We start from the raw sequence: 19,632 nt of genomic DNA, 5'->3' as shown, positions 1-19,632 counted from the left end.
TTGTAGTATCATCATTACCCGATACTCAAGACTCAATACTTGATACTCAATAAATATTTTGAAATAAACACAATTTTTATTGTTAATCTTCCTAAAGAAACTAGCATAGTTTTTTTACACAAAATGTATCAATAAGAGATTGATTGGTTAAAGAAAAAAAAAAGGCAAAACAAAACAAGTTGAGAATTCAGGCTTTTCCAATCTCAGTCATATTCTTGAAAATGGTGGTTTGATTTCACCATCTCAATTCATCAGAGCCTGTTTATACGTTACAATGGTCTGTATCTCCTATTGCTACATGGATGAAAGTGAATCCATATAAACCATACCAACGCCATTATGTATAACTGGTGGTAAAACTTTATTATTCAAGTTTAGATGTAACAGACATCTTTGCTGCCTGAAGATTGTTTGCATAAGAAATACACCAAGAACATGTTTGTGAGTAGAAATGAACATGCACTATGAAAACAAAATTAAATAAAACAAAAAAAGAATTCCATGTGTTGTAAGAACAGAACTATTATAGCCAACATTCTAATATTCAAATCAGGACTACAAATTGGATTTTTTCTTAGCAACATGAAATCATTCCACATGAAAGACATTTTCTGCTGGTGAATATTGCTGTAAGTTAATTTTATATTGGCATTTTGAGATGTTTCCCATCCCACCCCCCAAATTATCCATGTTGTCAAATAGTCCACCCGAAGGAATTTGGCATTTCTTATTCTGATATTTGCCTTGTTGGTAGCCATTAAGAAACTATGATTTCATCAGCCTTGTAATAATTTCGCCTCTTCAAAGTCAACACTATAGGCTGTCTAGTTATGATATTTACAGCTCATCTTTAACAAAATGACCCCAACCTTTCCTGGCCCTTGGGAACTGAGAGTTTAAATAGGCCCCTTGGCCATATAATAATACTTGGCACTCGCATGGTGCCTTTCAACCAAGGATCTCAAAGTGCTTTACAAACAAGAACTACATTACCATTATTATTATTAATATTATTATTATTATTATTAATATATTTTTTTTCCATTTTACAGGTGAGGAACCTGAGGCACAAAAAGAAAAAGTGATTTGCTGCAGGTCACATAATGAAAGAGAACCAGGGCTAAAGTCAGGATCCAGTTTTGGGACTTACGGGTCTTGAAGGACCATTCTCTCTGATGAAAGCTAAATGTTATTTCCATGTAAAGTTACTCTTGGTTTTCTCTGGTACAGGATGGAGTGAAGCTTATAGCTCTACTTTTTCTTTCAAGAGAACAACACATGAGCATACATTACCCAGTTTCCATGTGTGGATCAATGTTATATTTCACATTTTCTTCATCCCTGACTTGACACATCTCTGCCCTAGCATCTTCCAGAGGTCCTAATTACTGCAAATAACTGGATGCTTTCTAAACAATTGCACTGCTATCAGGAAGATGTGGGTCCCCTGTCTATGAAACAGTAATGGAAAACCAAAAGGAGGTGCTCTGCAAAGAAGCTGTGCCTTCTGCCCTTCGCCAAGTCTTTCTTTGGGAAAATAACACAGGCTTTCAAAGTCCCAATGCATGCCTTTCTATCCTCTTCTCCTTAACAGTTGCCTGCTGATAGAATTCCACCTAATAGTACCTACCTTTGGTTAGCATATTTAGTTTCATATTCAGGTTGAATTTCAATTCCTCCATTTTCTCTTGTGATCTAGGACAGTCAGCAAAAGATGCCTTGCTACTTGCTCACCAAAGGATGCCTTGCATTTTTTGCCACGGCCCTCAACCCAAAGGCAGGAAGACGTGAGCTCATGTAAACTTCAGGCAAAAGGCGGGCATACAGCGCAGAGGCTGACCACCAGCTTCGTGACTCCATGCTTCCACCTCTGGATGACAGATACTCGCCCTCTAGAATTGCGTTAACGTTCACTAACTCAACAGGCAGGCAGTTCAGGGGTCTCAAGACAGATCACCTTGTGATATTTTGCAGCCACACAGCGGGAGGCTAATAATTATTTTAATAGCAGTATTGATACTCTTCAATTTATTAAGAAAAACGTATATCCTCAGGCATTTAAAAATATATATACATTTAATGTTTTTGGAGCTGTATTTGCATTGGATCATAAGAGAGTATGTGCACATGTGCAATCATAATGTGCTACCACAGGCTTCAACAAAGAGCTGTTAGAGAATCACTTTTTTTCTTCTTCTCATTAATATTACCTTAGAAAAGAACCCCCATGCTTGTTTTCTAAAATCTACCTTTACTAAAAGAGAACAGTTTAGAACAAAACATTACTATCTTAAAAGTTGATTTTTTAAAAGAACATCTCAATATGTCATGTAGAAAGAATGGGCACACTCTTTTCCTTTTGAACTATAGAGTCAACGTGTGAATGTCTGGAGCGCCATCCTTTTCTCATCTACTTAGAGTCGTGTAGTGTCTCTCAATCCACAACCTTCCAAGGTGGGCTGGCTCTTTGTGATTTTTCTATCCCAAACAACAATATGACTATACGGGTGAGAGATGAAGAGAGAAAGAGTGAGAAAAGGGAGAATAAGAATGCATGAGCTGGTCCTGGCCTAAAGTTTGATCCAAACCTTGATTTAGAATAAAGACAAGTAATTTTTAAAGACTTACAGTTTTTCAATGGCATACAATTTGAGCTGGCATATAGTTTTCATCACAGGGGAACACTTTTCCAAGAGGGGAAATTCCTAAATCATCTTGAACGCCCTCACAAAAAAGGTTAAGTACCTAAATAGCTCATTTAAAATCACAATTTAAGACAAAATGATTCAGAAATCTTAAAACCAAATAAAAATACCAACCAACCATTTTTATAATATATTTTGAGAGCCAGAGCAAAGGCTTTAGTAAGTCAAAAAATAAGGGTGTTTTAGTGTTACAGTAACTTTTCATCTTTTTAAAAAAGCCCAACCTCTTCTCCATCAAAATATGTATAATAATGAAAACAAAAATGAAAATAAAATAATAATAAAGAAATATGAAATAAGATCTATCGTGTCAACGCTATCCAAGAAAATTCTACCGAAAGTAGACCATAAATATTCCAAGAATAGTGATATGTATTTTCCAATGCTAATCATTACTACTATGTCTGTCTGAGAAAAAAAAAAAACAGAAAAAAAAAAAAAAAGGCATACATGCCCCAAAATCAACAACCTATTTGTGTGTGACACACGGAGAAATTGCTTATGGAGTAGTTTTGCCCAAAAAGTCATACCTGTAAGATTGCCCAACTTAACCAAACTTCTGGTATTTTGCTGATTTGAGCAGTCCACATATAATGTCGCTCAAGGATTGCCACAGTGTACTTTGTTACTAGTCTTTTTACTAAGAAAGTTAAATATTGTTTTGTTGTTTGGGAAATCTCTTCTCTTTTTTAGTTCTTTAATTGCCACCTCTCAAGTCTGCCTGTACGTTTTGAGATGCATTCATCAAAATTCCTAAGAAAGATAAATTACATCACATAGTCTGAATGTCAAAGCTCCTCATTCCACGTTTTTATTTCAGTTTATGTGAATGTGAGAGCTACGCGACTGGTGAGATCAGAATAGGGCCCTTGAAAAATGAAACTGAAGCAGAAGGCTTAGTCCTGATTTCCTTTCTCTCTGTCTCTGTCTCTCTCTCTTTTTTTTTTTACATGAAAACGAAAATGCAAGAATGGAAATGACAACACAACATCAGAAAGACATTTTTAACTTCATTCACTACGACAGTCACGAACTGGTTGAACTCTACCTGCCATCCAACTTTTTAAGAAACGAAGACCTGGCACTGTGAAAAAGAAACAAAACCCAAACAAAACAAAACAATACAAAGCCACTGCAAATTCATGTAAAAATGGAGTGCGGATGCGACTACAGAAGGTAATAAAAACACCAGTGCTGCAGATTCCAGCAGCACTTATCAAAATAATTTCTGAAATGTTTCATCTGAAACATAGACAAAGCAATAAAAAGAGGATATATGTTTATCATTTTAAGCATAACAATGTGAGTTAAGAGCTTAAAAGTTAAAAAAAAAAAAAAGTACTTGGAATGAATAGTGCTACCCTTTTTTTCCTAAGTAGGCATAAAAATATTTTCATTTCCTTCTTGTTTTCCATACCATTATATCAAGAACTTTCATTTGTTTCATGTTACCGTTTACAACTTTAATGCACACACACACACACAAAAGATATCTACCGCAATAGAAATAGTTGCTTCATTATCTTTTTGCTACATTTGCAAATGTAAACAGCTAGGCAGAGCCAGAACTGACTCTAATGCATGATGGAATATCTTTGTTGCATACGTACACTGTAGAAAATAATTATTCAATATGTCAGGCACCATTATTTGAAATGTAATACATTAATATTTACTAGAAAAATAAGTTTTTTTTTTTCCTATTTGTTCTCCCAACTTCTTTAATGAAATAAGTTAATCTGACAGTGCATCCAGTAGCTTGTAATATCTTCTACATCTCCGTGGCAAAAAATAAACTACTGGTTGGGACAATATAATGCAAATTATTAAAGTCAGTCCTTGTACATACATCCTTGTAGCAAGCATTGGGCTCGACTAACAGCACCTTTAACCAATTATTTAATGTTCAGTTATTTAGCCCTATTTCCCTGAGCAGTTATGCTGAGGAGCTTTCCCTTCATGGATAGTTTTACAAAGCCTTGAGTATTAAAAGTACTATGAAGACATACTCCTAAGAATCCTATTTAATGCTACTTAACTAAACCTGTATAAATCTAATGAAGGGATTGACTGGTATATATACCAACTGTCAGTCTGTGGTAACGTAACCTTAGACGCTGCCTGACCACAAAGTTTGGAAATTATATTTAACCAAAAAAAAAAAAAAAACATAAATAAATACAGCAGGTTACCTTGTGGAGAGATACCATGTGTTTGAAACAAATCAAGCTTGTGGTCTGAACTTTTGTATCCAACTAGTCTTTTGAACCGAGGGGATCCCTTTAGTTATAATCTGCCAAGCGAGATTAGTGACCAAGAGGAGGCTTAAAAAACAAATCCAAACTGGTTCATCACATACAAGAAAGAAATATCTGGCTAAAATAAAATTACTACGTAAGCACGGAGGATGTTGTTTTTAAAAATGCATGTATATTTGAACAAAATGAACCTAAATTGCAAACAAAACGACTACTTTGGAAAGGAGGATTTGAACATCTAAAGGACTAAAATATCAGAGAGGGTGTGCATGTGTATGTACAGGTAGGGCTGGCCAAAAACACTGTGCCACCATCTGTCACTTTTCTTGCTGCTCTCTCACCAAGCCTAACCACAGCTCACATTTCTAGGTCTAAATCTGAAACATGGTCAATGAGAGGAGACTGATGTAAGAGGGCGCCATTTTCCTTCCACTGCCCTGGAGATTAGATTCCTCTTCCTCTGCCTAGGATTTCATACTTCTAAATTTAGGCAACAATTTATGGGTTTTAAACAAATGGGCCAATGGCCAGCCCAATACTGCTTTAGTATCATAATATGTAAACCCTTTCAAATTCTAGACAGCTTTGATCTCTTTCTTTACAAACATAATTATAGTCTGGAGATACTTCTTATGGATCATTTCCACAGTACACATTCGCCAAGATGGTTTTGACTTACTAGCTTCCAAAACATGACTATTTACCATCTTCCATTTTTCCTCACTGACCATTTGTCTCACTTTTTAAATCTTGGTAACCAACTCATCAAAAGAAAGAATAATAAAAGAAGGGAATTTCATGTTGGATAAGGCAGGCTCTATGAAGTATTTTTTTTAATAGGTCTTCATAAGACATTACAAGCTATTGAATTCCCATCAAGAAAACCTATTTCTATTTAATTGTGCTAAGTGCTAAGGTTTTACTCTTTAGGTTTTCCATTTTTTTCCGCTTGTGCATTGTTCCTATGCAGGCCCCTCTGGATATGAGTTGTGAAGTCATATTTGTCCGTGCAAAGATGCTGGCATATGCTGCACTGAAAAGGTCCACTGTCACCATGGCAACTCATATGCAAAGCATACATCACTTCATCCAGAAAGACAATGCCACAGTGCACACACTTTGTTGAAAGTTCATCTTGAGTACTTCTATCAACTTTCTCTGTTTTTACTACATTCAAGGGACCTTCATTTTTTACATTTGACGGTGCCTTCGTTTTCTCCTTGGAGGCACCATTTGCAGTTGGCCCAGGTCTGGAATGCTTGATCGCCAAATCTAGAGGAATGTCATTGTCTGATCCAACAGCTGAAAAATGAGGAGGCAGATTGAAGGTGGGATAAGGCACATAGTTTTGGCAAGGATTTGGTAGGCCAGGCACATGACTCAAGTAGTGCGGATTCCCAGGAACGGAGAGCTTATATTTACTCCAGAACCGCAGCCAGTCAGCTTCACTCTGGAAGTCATTATGTACAAAGGGAAGTCCAAAAAGGGGGTACTGGTACTTTTCAATAGGGCTGCCTGGTGGTGAATAATTGGGATGTTTCGCAGGTCTCATGTACTTTTCTATGGGGCTGCCTCTCTCAGAACTTCCTTTCCCTTCAGATACAGATGAACTATTTCCTGGGTCTCCAGTACTTTCCTGAGGACTTTTTATCTGAATGTGCAAAGGCTGCATCCTTTTGTGAATATCCAGAGTTTGGCTGACCAGGACTGGCTGCTGAGCAGAATGGCTTTTAGTCAATGAACCCTGGGCTTCATATTTACTCAGGCTCGGGAGTGGAATTTCTCTCTGGTGACCTTCAGTTAAATGATCTTCTGACCTCCTCTCTAAGGGGCTTCCATTGACCTGCTCCTCACTGCCACCCCTCTGCTGTTTGTTGAGCTGCTCAGCCTGAAGTGCCTCCGGGTTAAGGCGCTTTCTTGTTCTTCTCCTAATAATCTGCTCACCGTTGTTTTGTTTAATGATGTTTAAAGGCCTGGGAGTCTGCAGAGAACACACACACAAGACATAAAAGGAAAACATTAAAAAATACATTAAAATGCATTAACAATTTCTCACAAATATAAACCATGCTTAAGTTCAAAGCAAGGATAAGCTTTATGTTATAGATCCACTAAATCTCCTCCTTTTGCCCTAAGCAGAATCAGAGGAAGTAACCAGAGCGCCCTATTTTAGCCTAATTAAATCATGCCCATCTTTGCCAGGAGGGCTGAAAACTTCAATCTACTTGAAAACAGCTTTTCCAAACTCAATAGATTTGGAATTGCATCATTTAGTGATAAAACCGTGTAGAAAGTTACCTGAAGAAACATGATTTTTCTGAAATATTTCTCAACTTTTGAGTCATGCACTAAGATGTCAACATAATAACATGGGTGATAGGTTTTAATGACAATTGTCAAAAAATTACACACTGCTATAGACCGAGTTCTGCCCCCTCCTCAGCATTCATTTGTTGAAGCTCTAACCCCAATGTGACTGTATCTGGAGAGATGGTTTTAGGAGGTAAATAAAGTTAAATGAGGACAGAGTGAGAAGGCGGCCTTCTGCAAGCCAGTAAGAGGGCTCTCCCCAGAACTGACCATGCTGGCACCCTGATCTCAGCCTCCCATCCTCCAGAACTGGGGGAATATACACTTCTGTTGTGTAAGCCACACAGTCTATGGGATTTTGTTACGGCAGCTGGAGCTGACTGATACATACTGTTTTCTAAAGAACTGCAAAGGTGAATGTCAAATATTAAATCTCAGAGCAAAAATAATCAAAGACAAACTGCCAGAATCATGAGGAAAGATATCAGGTAATCAAAGCCATATCAGCGGGAGTTCTTTTTAAAACCTCTCACTTTTATGTCTCTTCCTTTCATCATTGTTTTATATTTACTATGGAAGATTTTACTTGTGAACAGGTGAAGCATTTGTTTTCTGTTGAAAGTCTAAGTTCATTTTGTAGCCTTGGTTCAAATAGCTGATCTGTCATTCTACTCTGTGCTTAAAGTGAGTGCTGACTTTCACTCAGCTTAAGTACTTTATCTGCTTAAGCATTATATGATTGGTATTTATGTACATGTTCAACGGGTGTTTATATTATATGACTAAAACCCATAGATAAGACTATAATAAAAACCTTACAGTAAGAGCTCTAACTTGGTTTATAAAATCAAAAGAATAAGCTTAATAAACTAATGCACATTTACAGATTAAAAATTTCTCTAAAAGGGCTAAAATCTGATTTTTCTAAGATTACTGAAAACAGGAAATAATTTCTACATAAAATATGAATACATACAATATATAATCTGTGACTTATTCCTAGAAAAGATGCCTATTAATACAAGGGAGTGCCTTTTATGTATTAAACAAAATATAAATAGAAATCCTTTTTGAAATGTTTCTATTATCACAAAGGTATTTTGAAGGAAAGAAAGATAACACATTTGTTACTGACAGTTCAAGTACTGGTTTTGGAATGAAAATGCCACATCCCTTGGATATGCCATGCTTGTTTATTTTGTTCAGATTTATAAAGAGCTCATATTCATATTATAAAAATATGCAGTATTTAACACTATCTTACAAAGAAACCTGAAATTTGCATTAACACCTTTTTTAACCTTTCATAACTTTTGTGGCTTTCTTTGACAGGGAATGTACTTTCAATTTATGAGCTAAAAAAACTCAAAACTGAAAACATTTCATCTCTGGAGAGATGAATATTAAAGTAATTGTAAAAAAAAGAGTTTAGTTCAGATCACAGTTGTTAAATTATTGTAACTTAGAAGAGCAGTCACTTAATTCTTGGCCTATGATTGGCCAGAGTTCAATTAAAATCATTAATGTCAGTACTGATTATGTGGAAGCTTATCGCTGTGCTGAAATGAAGGTTAGAAAAAGTAAGGTGGTGTGGTGGTGGTGGGGAGAATCTTTCTTCTAGTTATATGCTAATAACTAAGGTTTTTACAGTTTACCACCAATTAGTATTGTTGGCAGCATGCATTTTTGAAAGAGTGCTTCCAACGGGGCATTTATGAGCACGTTCGTCTAAAATTGTATTCCCCGTCGCTGTAATCTATTCATTGGCTTGTGCTAAGAGCTATGGGAAAATGCCAAACAAAACGAAAAAGGCAGAGGGAACCAGACTTCTGTTTACTAAATGGGATATTCCTATTTTCAAAGGCAGCTCTTGTTGGCAGATAAACTTTCTAAACTGAAAAAATAGCCTTCAGGAAGTCAACTGCATATACAGGGAATTTGTGACTTTACATTTTATTATAGGATTCTAACTAAAATTTGGGAAGAAGTTACCGGAAGAACCTTGGTGAGCCATAGAAAGAAGTCAACCAGAGATCTTAAAACATGAAGCATCTTTGCACATTACTCTACTCAGATGTGTGTTATTTGGGCCCTCAGATAACCTCCCCTAAGTATCCACCGGAAGCACTGAGGCTTCCCCTGGCATTTGCAGGACCTAGTTCAGAACCACTCTTCAGAAGGTGCCAGATCTCCAAACCCCAAAACAGCCAAAGTGACACTTGCAAATCCCAAAAGTAAACTGGAAAATAAGCATTCTTTCCCTGTTCTATATTTTATACCGAACATGAGAGAGTCCTCTTTAAAAAAACAACAAACTTTTTACGTATTTTTGAACTTTTAAGAAGCAGACTCCTTTCCACCTAAATTAATTTTACCAAATTCTGGTATCATTAGTTCAACTAACTGTTATGTGAAGTTCCCAGAAATCAATCATTTTCTTCTTTTATATTCAAAAGAAGCATAATGCATTACTAATGATCTCAAACGTATCTCCCCATAACATCGAAGGCCATTTCCCCATAAATCACGTGGGCACTCAAAGCGACTATATTCAACCCTGCAGGGGCAGGCACTGCAAGCAGGGAATGGTACTTATCACACCACAGACCAGGCTCCTTTATAAAGCTTTTCCTGAAGCAGTCTAACAAGTTCTTACCGAGTGAAGCTTCTGGTAGAGGCCACACGCGTTGCATACATATCCGCCATTTGCATTCTTTCGCCAGAGAGAGGTCTTTGTGGTCAAGCAATTGGCACAGAAAACACCCGAGCCTCTACGCCTCTGAAATAGGGAAAAAAAACACAGGGTCAGAGGTGAGTCACATGATCAGCGGAGTTAGACCAAATCAACCCAGGAGTTTTGTCTTTAGACTAGCAACAATGACAGTATAAAACCACACGGCCCATAATGAGGTCAGGTTCAATTGTGTTTAATAGGCACCACTGATTTTCATTATAATTAACCCTACAGTGATGGATGAGGTGTGCGCAACACCAAAGGCTTTTCACAGAAACAGCTTTAACTTTTTGAACTTTGGGTTTTGTGCCTTTAATGATGGCTCCTAAATGCTGAACCCTAAAATATACCTTTTAAAAGTGTCAAAACAAAAGTCAAAAGACAGAACATGGCAAGATGTTTAATATACTTTGGAAAAGGAGAAGCACATGCCACCTGAGCTTTAAAATATAGTCAAGCTCGGAATAAATGCAGTCTGTAAACCATTTAAAATGAAACCTGATTTGTGTCTTTTTGTATGTCATTCATGTAATATAAGTTTAAGGGAACATAAGACACTCAATTCTGGTTTTTGGTTTGTAATTGTAAAATCTGAAAGAGAACACCTTCTGTTTCCCAAAGTTGAGAGGACCAGTAGAAACTTCTGCCAACTAGAAGTACACTGCTACTAATGAGAACCCTTAAGAGCTGCCTGCTTAAGCCAGACAACGCAGGTCCCATCAACGGCCACTTATTTATTTTATTTGACTCAGACTCGGAAATCACGAGCATTTCCGAATACAAATTGATTTCAGTGGGCTGAATCCTCTAATCGCCAGATTCAAAAATACTCTAAGAATACCTAAAAGTAGATAATTAGTATTGCTTGTTCCATTCTTGCTATCAAGTAATGATTCCATTAAACTTCTCACTGAAACAAAAGTCAGGCTGTGTTTGTAGGCGCAAATACTAACAGGCAGGAAATGGAATTCTCTTGCTGCAGAAAAAAGCCAGCCTGAATTGCAACTCCGCTCTCCTTTCTCTAGGAAGCAAAGCCTTTTAATGATAAAATATTCATGTTAGATAAGGAGTGGAAAAAGTCTTGCTGGAACCCAATTTGATTATAAATTTAAAATTACAAACACTATAAGTCAAAATTTCAGGGATTCATAAAATTTAGGCAATTTATTTAACTTGAGTCCATACTGTAGACGAGTGGTGTCCTTGCCAAGAAAATACAATGGTTATAATTGTACTCTGATACATTTCAAATGGAAAGCTTTCTGCAGACATAATTTTGGCTTCAAGACTGGAACACTTTCTTGGCATTGAAAGGGCATTTGATTCATCGGGTGTTTCACAATGTATCACTAAAAAGACCTGGTGAGCAGCCAGTTCCCTATAGGGTAATTTTTCCATCCAGATGCAAGTGCTATCAGAGGCCCTCGTCAGCTAAACTAATTATGATCTTGCAATTGCTGATGCCTGCTCACTCTAACATTCGACATCCTCCATTAATCATCAATACAAGGAAAATGAATGAAACGTAAAGAAATGAGGGCTGGTAAGCTGCACAGCCATAAAAATCTGAAATGAGAGCAATAATTTAACAAGATTGGGGGAATGTTTTTAGTGAGCACAAAGTCAGGCTAACAATTGCCCTTTTCAACCAAGAACACGATTTCATTAGTGTAGCAGGTTGTGCTACTTTAGGCGATGTAATAAACCTTAGATTTTTCACAAAGATAATCTCTGGCTCTCCTTCCCCCTCCCTCCCCCCCAAGTCAGGACCCGGAATGTACTGCAAGTTTCTGAATCTCAATAAAGAGTAACAGCCAATACTGGGTGTCAGTCCACAAGTTCCAATTGGGACCTACTGTAGAGATTGTTGCTTCCTGAAAAGCAATGACCTATTAGAGGTTGTGTTTACCAAACACTCTGAGACCCCCTTTATCCAAAGTAAGTCGGGGAACCTTAGTTGGTTCATAATTGTGAAACTTCTCGGGGCTCATGCTGTCTTTTTCCTAGATCTAAATAACGCATCTGGCAAATAAACACCAACTCGATCCACATAAAGGCAAGGTAAATGTCCACTGGGAAACCAACCGACAGATATGGCTTGAGGCTGAAATGTGAATGTGTAACCATTCACTCCAGCCTGCTTCTTTTATGCCCACGGTGCTTGACACAGCATGCCAAAGTGGGTGTAATCGTGGTTTCAGAGAACATTTTCAATCCTTGCACAATTTTGTGCTTAACTCTCTTGCAAAGAAAATGCCCTTCATTAGTTAGAAGGAAAATCCTGAAATTATAGCACTGGTTTCCACAGGCATGTCTTGCTTTAAGCAGCACTTAATACTCCAATAAAGGTTGTTATATTTTAGGTAAATCATATCTTATTTTAAATACATCAGGAGTACTTTGGATTCACTTACTTGGAGTCAGTATAGCACGGAGGTTAATAATCAGATTTAGGAGTCAGATTACTTGTATTCAAAACTTATCTCCACCTTTTGCTGGGTGAAACTTCCAGCTAGTTATTTAACCTCTCAATGCTTAAATTTCCCCATCTTTAAAGCGTGAGCTGCTGTAAGCATTAATGTGGGCTAATAGATGCAATTAAAACAGCGTCAGGAATGGAGTAAACACTCAATAAGTTAGCTATTTGCCAAGGGGATCCAATTGTTTCTAAGAGAAAAATATTTTCTTAGTTGTGTTTTTATCTCCTTAATCTACTTATTGAAACTTTTTGATATGCTTAAAACATACAGTTGGATATTATCAAACGTATTTCATTTGTGTCAATCTTATCAAATATGAGAACGGAAAGTTGAGTCAAAGTGAAATATCTAGGTGTTCACACCTAGAATTCAACAGGAGCGTGCTTGCGTGGGGGTGGAGAGGGGGAGGGAGGTGAGAAATATTTCACACATTCAGTTACCTCCCATCTAAACACATTTGTCACTTTGGTAAGCATTAGAAAACCTTACTTTTGGTGCCCTTAGAGTTTATGGAGGCAGCAGAGAAGGTGGGAGAAGCGGATAATGTCCTTAGCTGTGTGACCACAGAAGCACAGAAGTGTGTCACCTCTCTCTCCACCACAGCACAGATGAGAGAGCTCTGGCCTGGTCACACTGTGGATAATGGGACCTGGCTGGACACAGCAAGCATTTCTTTTGAAGTTATCAACATCCTTAGCCCAATCAAGTGCAGAGAAGCAGTCTGTCGCCAAAGGAAGGCAGAATAGAAATATCCCCTACCCCACTTTTTAAAAACAAGCTTGGCCTTGTTAAAGGGAAAGAAAGGCACTAAAGACCTTATTTCATTCATAGTTTATCATGCATGACGGAGTTTTAAAATATTTTGTCATTCTCCTTTAGACTGTGTTTGTTAAGGGCCGAAATCATGGCTCCACAGCCATCAAATACTCTAAGTGACAGGCGCCTAGGACAGTGCTCTGTCTTGAGTGGCTAAACATTAATAAAATTGAAAATAATCTTGCCCGCTTTTATTTTTATCCTCAGTAGTCACTCCTATTTTTGAAAAAATAAAAGTTTTAAAAAAATCCCTTTTAAATGTCTTCCATTAGGACTGACACATTTATCTCCAGTTGGGCAGAGACGGCTAACGATGTTGTAGAAAATAAAATCAAGAGAATTAGTTTTCCAATCCTACACTTATTTTTGAGAAACAGCTGAGGCCAGGGACTTGCCGGGTCCTGACGATACAAGGTCAGGTAGAACGAAGCTCCAACTCTCCTTTATATACATTATTATAGTCATATGTTGCTGATGGTTCTATACGCGCATGTGTATGCTTAAACAATAATATTGTTTCTCCTTTTCCTACAAGCTGTTTTTAGGAGTTAATAATTTGTACTTCCATGACCTTGAGCAGGAGACAGGAGATTCGAGTCAAACGGATAAGGACCTGTCTGGGGGAGGAAATGACAGGAATAGAGTAGCTAGTGGAAAACGCCATTGGCATTCCTAAGGGGCATATTTAGCATGATTCTTACTCTTCTCTCAGGCTGAGGGAAAACTTTACTTTCATATACTACAGCCACACACAGTCTTAGCATTCTCTGCCCCTGGCCTTCTCTAAGCGCACCTTCTACTTCTATGTGGGTTCCATGGAAGGCGAGAGTACAGGAAGGTCAGCTGAAAACCCAAATCTACCTGAAAGTCATCTCAACCGAAAATTTCTACAGAGAAAAATTCCAGAATCAACAATTCGAGGAACTTATTGTTTTTTTAAACTTCAAGTTTTAATAGTTTGCCTAGTAACTTTTGGGTCGCATTTGTGTTGCGTCCACGCTACTTCTGTTGGCTGGTCATTTATTGTGTGCAAAAGGACGGATGGTGGTAGGAACAGTTAACTGCAAGGAATTTTGAGGCCAGCCCAGTGATTGGCCTAGCAAATGCTTTTCAGTGATAATTAGTGAGAATTCTTCAGATCACTTATTTCTTTTCCACTTTTCAGATGTATTATAATCACAACAGCATTTTAGGTGACAAATTTGGACAATCATCCATGCCAAGATCTGAAGTAGAAAATGACACATCCATCTTTTAATATAAGCACACTTTAAATCCAGCACAATTTTTTTCTTTTCCTGCTGTGGAGTGCACCAAGAAGTATAATGACTAAATATCTATTTTAAAAAAAAAGTCTTGGGCCGGTCTGGTGGCACAGCAGCTAAGTTTGCAGGTTTGCCTTCAGTGGCCCGGGGTTTGCCAGTTCGGATCCCAGGTGTGGACCTGTGCACTGCTTGTCAAGCCATGCTGTGGCAGGCGTCCCACATAGAAAGTTGAGGAAGATGGGCATGGATATTAGCTCAGGGCCAGTCTTCCTCAGCAAAAAGAGGAGGGTTGGTGGCAGATGTTAGCTCAGGGCTAATCTTCCTCAGGAAAAAAAAAAAGAAATGTGAAAAAAAAATCTCTAGTCTTTAGGTTCACAGCCAACCAATGTAAGGTATCACTATTGTTAAATTTTTCTTAAAGCTTCCAATTCAAGTTTTGGTTTTAGGGGTCTTAAATCCTCAGTCAGTTATATGGCACACGTGTTGATAAAACCAGATGTAACTTTTAAAAAAAATTAAAAAAAAATTTTAAGTTGGTTCAGCTGTTTTTATTGCTTATTTGAAGATCAGCCAAAAACAAACATTTTAAGGGTTTCGAATTTCATTATTAACAAAGAACTGATTTCATTTGATTAATAAAAAGTAAATTTGATTGAATTAGTCATTCCAGTGGCTTAACATTTAGAGACATGAATATTCATTTCCAAGATATTAAAAGTCTCTATTGGTGAAGGAATTTGTGCAGAAATGATCCCTTATCACAGTTTTCTATGAATAAGAAACATACTGAAACCATGTAATTACATAACAAGGCTTGATAGGCAAAGTATTTACTCACATTTTTTATGGTTTTATATCTTAGCCATTTTAAATCGAATCAATCTGAAATTTGATATATGTGCTGTTAGTCTGGATGTACCTCAAATATTTTTAACTCTTTAGATAATTTCTGCATTTATTTGATTTTATCAAGAATCCTTTGCGAATTTCATTTCAGGGAAACGCACAGATGGCTATGATAGAACCTTTTGGTACAATTTTGCAGTAATAAAATTTCAGTGTTAAATTTAATTCAGTTCAGTTCTGGGAATAATTATGGAATGTCCACCATGTGCCTGACACTGTGCGAGAAGCTGGGGTTACAGTGATGTACATGACAGATATGGACTGCACCCTCTCAGAGTTTCCATTGGAATCTGCTAAAAACATACTAAGTGTGGAGTTAACCCGACATGAACTGAGATTGTTGATGGACAGTGACAGTTTAATTCATGTAAATTAGATGGAAACTTTTCTCAAGAAACCAAAGTATTTCTCATGAATCAATCTCATATAAAGGCTGAAAGTTAGCTGATAATCAGAAGGCTTACTCTCTGTGCTCTTTTATAAAAACAAGTAATAGTCTAGTCATTTTGCAAACAAATTGACACTTGCTTTGACCCATCAGTAACAATGGCCTATCAATAACATTGCTGTATTAACTACCAAAAGAGTTGATATGAGTTAAATAATGTGTTCCTGACTTTAATATATATAGTAGACATTCAAAAATTATTAAATGATGAATATTATTTGAGTCCTTATCACTATTATTAACACCACTAAAAGACACAGAAGACAACATCCCCCCTCCCATTTACCCCCATATAGAATTAGCCGACTACTGACTACACACCAGAGGACTCCACAAGATATATGGAACGTAGCACCTAAAACCACTCAAAAATAGAACAGGTGTTAGAATGAACACCTTTAAATTAGCAGTCAGAATTTTATCAGAAGCAAAGGCTGGCCAACATTTCAGCAAGAGCAGGGAAGCAACCCTAACAGAAAGCAATGGTTACCAATACCGTGGCTGACTTTTGTTCCTAATACAACTGAGAAGAGTCAGATGAAACGGGCTGCACGACAAGTCTACGCCTGCTTTAAAACAGCCCTCTTTGCCCTCAGATTTCTTGCCAGAGAAGTGAAGAGACTCCACAAGGTTCAGCCAAGCACCCCTTATAATCACCTATCTCAGAGTTTGGAAACAAAACCTGTTTACCATGCTTATTAAATTCACTTCCTCAACAATCAGCAATGATAATGGAGACCAATGTAAACTAAACTGACATCCTTGGCTAGGAGCAATGGAACAACTACTGCTCCAGGATATGAGGCAATACATGCCGTAGTAATCATACGTTGTACCCAGGTACGAATGTGGCTAAGACTTATTCCACTGAAATGGCACCAAATGGGGAGTTGTTCAATATATCAGGAAATGCTAGTGTGCTAAACACATTAGCTCCATTTCTTCTGGGATGCAACTGGTGACTCCTGGAGTGGGATAGCAAAAAATTCAAGATTTCGAAAGGTATATCTCATGATTTAAATTACTCATATGCATTCTTCAAATCTGCAGCATTAAGAAATTTATCACACAGATACTGAAGCCATTACATAAGTCTGAAGGACCTCATCTCCATACTGTGACTTACTCCTATTTGGTAAATAAGCAAAGCAAGTACTCAAAGTCATATACAAATTACATAACAGAATCAGTACTAGAAAAATCCAGATCTTTGGAGTTTTACTCTATGCTCTTTCTGTAATAATGTTTTGCCTTTACAGCAATATGTTTGGACAGCTAAAAATGTGGTTGAAAATTTATGTCTGCACTGTCTTTTTTCATTCCATGTGAAAGTTCTTATTGTCAAAAGAACTACTCAAGTCTCTCACTGCTTCTATTTCTGCCACCATGGATCCATTTTCACCTTCAGCTACAAGAAGGGTTGGAGAGTTGCTCTAGAGGAACTTTCTTCTGTGCCAGTGCCAAAATCTGACACTGAAAAGAAAAAGAAAAAAGGCTTTCTGGAGGCATGGTTAAACAATTTTAGCACCTCTTAAGCAAACTTCTGCATGAAAATATAAGAATTGATTCTGTTTTAATAAATTTACTGCACATTTAAACAATATATTTAGTAAACACAGTATGGGAGTAATTCACATTATAAAAAATAAAAATCCGGTGATAAAGTAGAAACCTGTTCTAAGAAGAGCCTAAAGTCCAAAGGGCTCAGCTTCTAAGCACTTAAGGAGACAAATATAGTTATTTTACATATTATCTACATAGGGTTGCCAGATAATGATGATAACAGTTATTTTTAAAGAAACAGAAATTCCAAATAATAATCAGTAATTCTATTCATATTAACTAACAGATAACTGTTTCCATGAAGTGTTACCATTCTCAATGCATTTACACATATGTCAATACTTCCTCAATGGTTCTACCAATCTCTGGAGTCATAAACTCTTTTGATAAGATTTATGACACTCTCCCCAGAAAAAAAAAAAAGTTATGTAAAATATTCCACAAATAACTTCAGGCTGTTCAAAAGAATGTCCTTTGCAAAACGGATCCAAAGATTTCGAATGGATCTGAGCGCCCATGGATCCCAAGGTTAAGAACTCTCGACAAGCATTATCTCAATTCAGATTCAGAATCAATGACTAGACATTATTATTCTCCCACTTTTACTGATGAGGTAAAAGGCCAAGAATGGTTCTTTCACTTATCTAGTGTCAAAAAATACATCTTAGTCTCTAAGTTTAGGCAAAAACATAGGATTGTATTCTAAAAATCATTTTGAATCAATTGTCTCATAGAATTCTCGTTTGACTGCTTTTTATCCCTTCTTTAATAATCACCATCATACATCTAATATTTATCAAGTACATATTACATGTAGGATAATAGACTTTAGGCTTAGTTTCATTATCTGACATCTTCCAAATAATCCTAAGAGACAGGTATTATTAATTTATTACTATTACTGCTATTACTATTATTATTCCCTCTACAGAGGAGGAAACTGAGGCCCAGAAACATTTTTCCATCACTAAATAGTAGGGCTACGATACAAACCCAGGTTTCCCTCACTTCAGAGCCACAGTTCTTAACCATGTTTCAGGCTCTATTACTAAAGAGGTGATGGAATTTTTACCAAAAAGATTTCGCCATAGCTTGGCTTTGAAGAACCCTTATCTCTTTAAACCACCCTATAACAGCTGATCAAAATTATGCAAGTTTTGAGGTACCAGAAAGAAATGACTCATCCTTGATCAGATATGGCAACGATCTGTTTTGAGGTTGACAGTTACAGTCATAGCCAGAGGAACACAGCATTTGGCTGATGGACAGGTAGCGGTGGGGAAGGGGGTGGGTGCTGTACAAGTGTTTTGATCCTGTCGTCTCCAAAAAGAAAAAACAGTGTCTGTGAAATAAGCCTCTGCTGAAAAGCAGAAATTAATGACACCACTGACTTGGCCCTTACTAATGCAAGGGAGAGCAGTGTAAACTAGGCTCTCTGTCTCCTGCATCCACTTGGCTGGACTTGGGGCAGGAAAAATGGTGCTGGGGTTTTGACAAGTTCCGTATCACAGATGCTCAGGTACCAATTTACTAGATTTACTTTATATATTTCTATGTTCCCTGGCAGAGAACTTTTGCAATGTGTGGCCTCATCGGTATTCAAGATAAAATACTGCCAACTCTGAAAGTTGAGGTTATTTTACCAAATTTCTCATATTTGGATAATATGAAAATATTTATAATTATCTCCCCTAAAACATCTTCCCCCATTATTATCTATAAAAGTATATGTTCTTCATCAATCTATGGAGTTGACTTGGATACTTTTCATGTGTGACACAGTTTTCATTTCATTACACAACAGCAAAGACCAAAATATTCTTAACTCTAAACACTTCTTACAAGCTATCAAGTTGAGAGTACACAGTACATCAAATGTTGAAGCACAGCGTGTCGTCTGCTCAGCAGAAAGATGGCACTTGTGGCTTATTTCCACTAAAACAACAACAACAAAGCCTATGGAAATACAGTTAAATATACTGAAGTTCAAAACAGTTAAGAACCATGTTAAAAATTTGCAATGTGTCAACAAGAGACCTGGACACCAGACATGCGATTTGGACTAGATACTTGACAAGACAATATTGGGAATGTGTCTTGTACCATTTCATCCTTTTTGACTTTTAAATACACAGGGGGGAAAAAAA

At 37.1% G+C, this 19,632-nt stretch overlaps 1 protein-coding gene across 6 annotated transcripts in view; it reads right to left on the bottom strand.

Moving 5' to 3' along the window:
• Nucleotides 1-344: 344 nt before the first annotated feature.
• The window catches only part of TRPS1 (transcriptional repressor GATA binding 1), a 250,785-nt gene continuing 231,497 nt past the window's right edge, over nt 345-19,632 (bottom strand). For all 6 annotated transcript variants that reach the window (XM_046641995.1, XM_046641993.1, XM_046641992.1 and 3 more), the window contains 2 exons: nt 9,930-10,052; nt 345-6,944 (listed from right to left, as the gene is read on the bottom strand). In XM_046641995.1, the coding sequence (XP_046497951.1) occupies nt 5,883-6,944; nt 9,930-10,052 (1,185 nt within the window). In that variant the 3' untranslated portion in view covers nt 345-5,882. The remainder of the gene's footprint in view (nt 6,945-9,929; nt 10,053-19,632) is intronic.

The sequence above is a fragment of the Equus quagga genome, chromosome 16 (genome assembly GCF_021613505.1).
Source record: "Equus quagga isolate Etosha38 chromosome 16, UCLA_HA_Equagga_1.0, whole genome shotgun sequence".
Taxonomy (NCBI): Eukaryota; Metazoa; Chordata; class Mammalia; order Perissodactyla; family Equidae; genus Equus; species Equus quagga.
The sequence above is the reverse complement of the archived record's forward strand: the minus strand, read 5'-3'. Positions and strand labels throughout refer to the sequence as shown.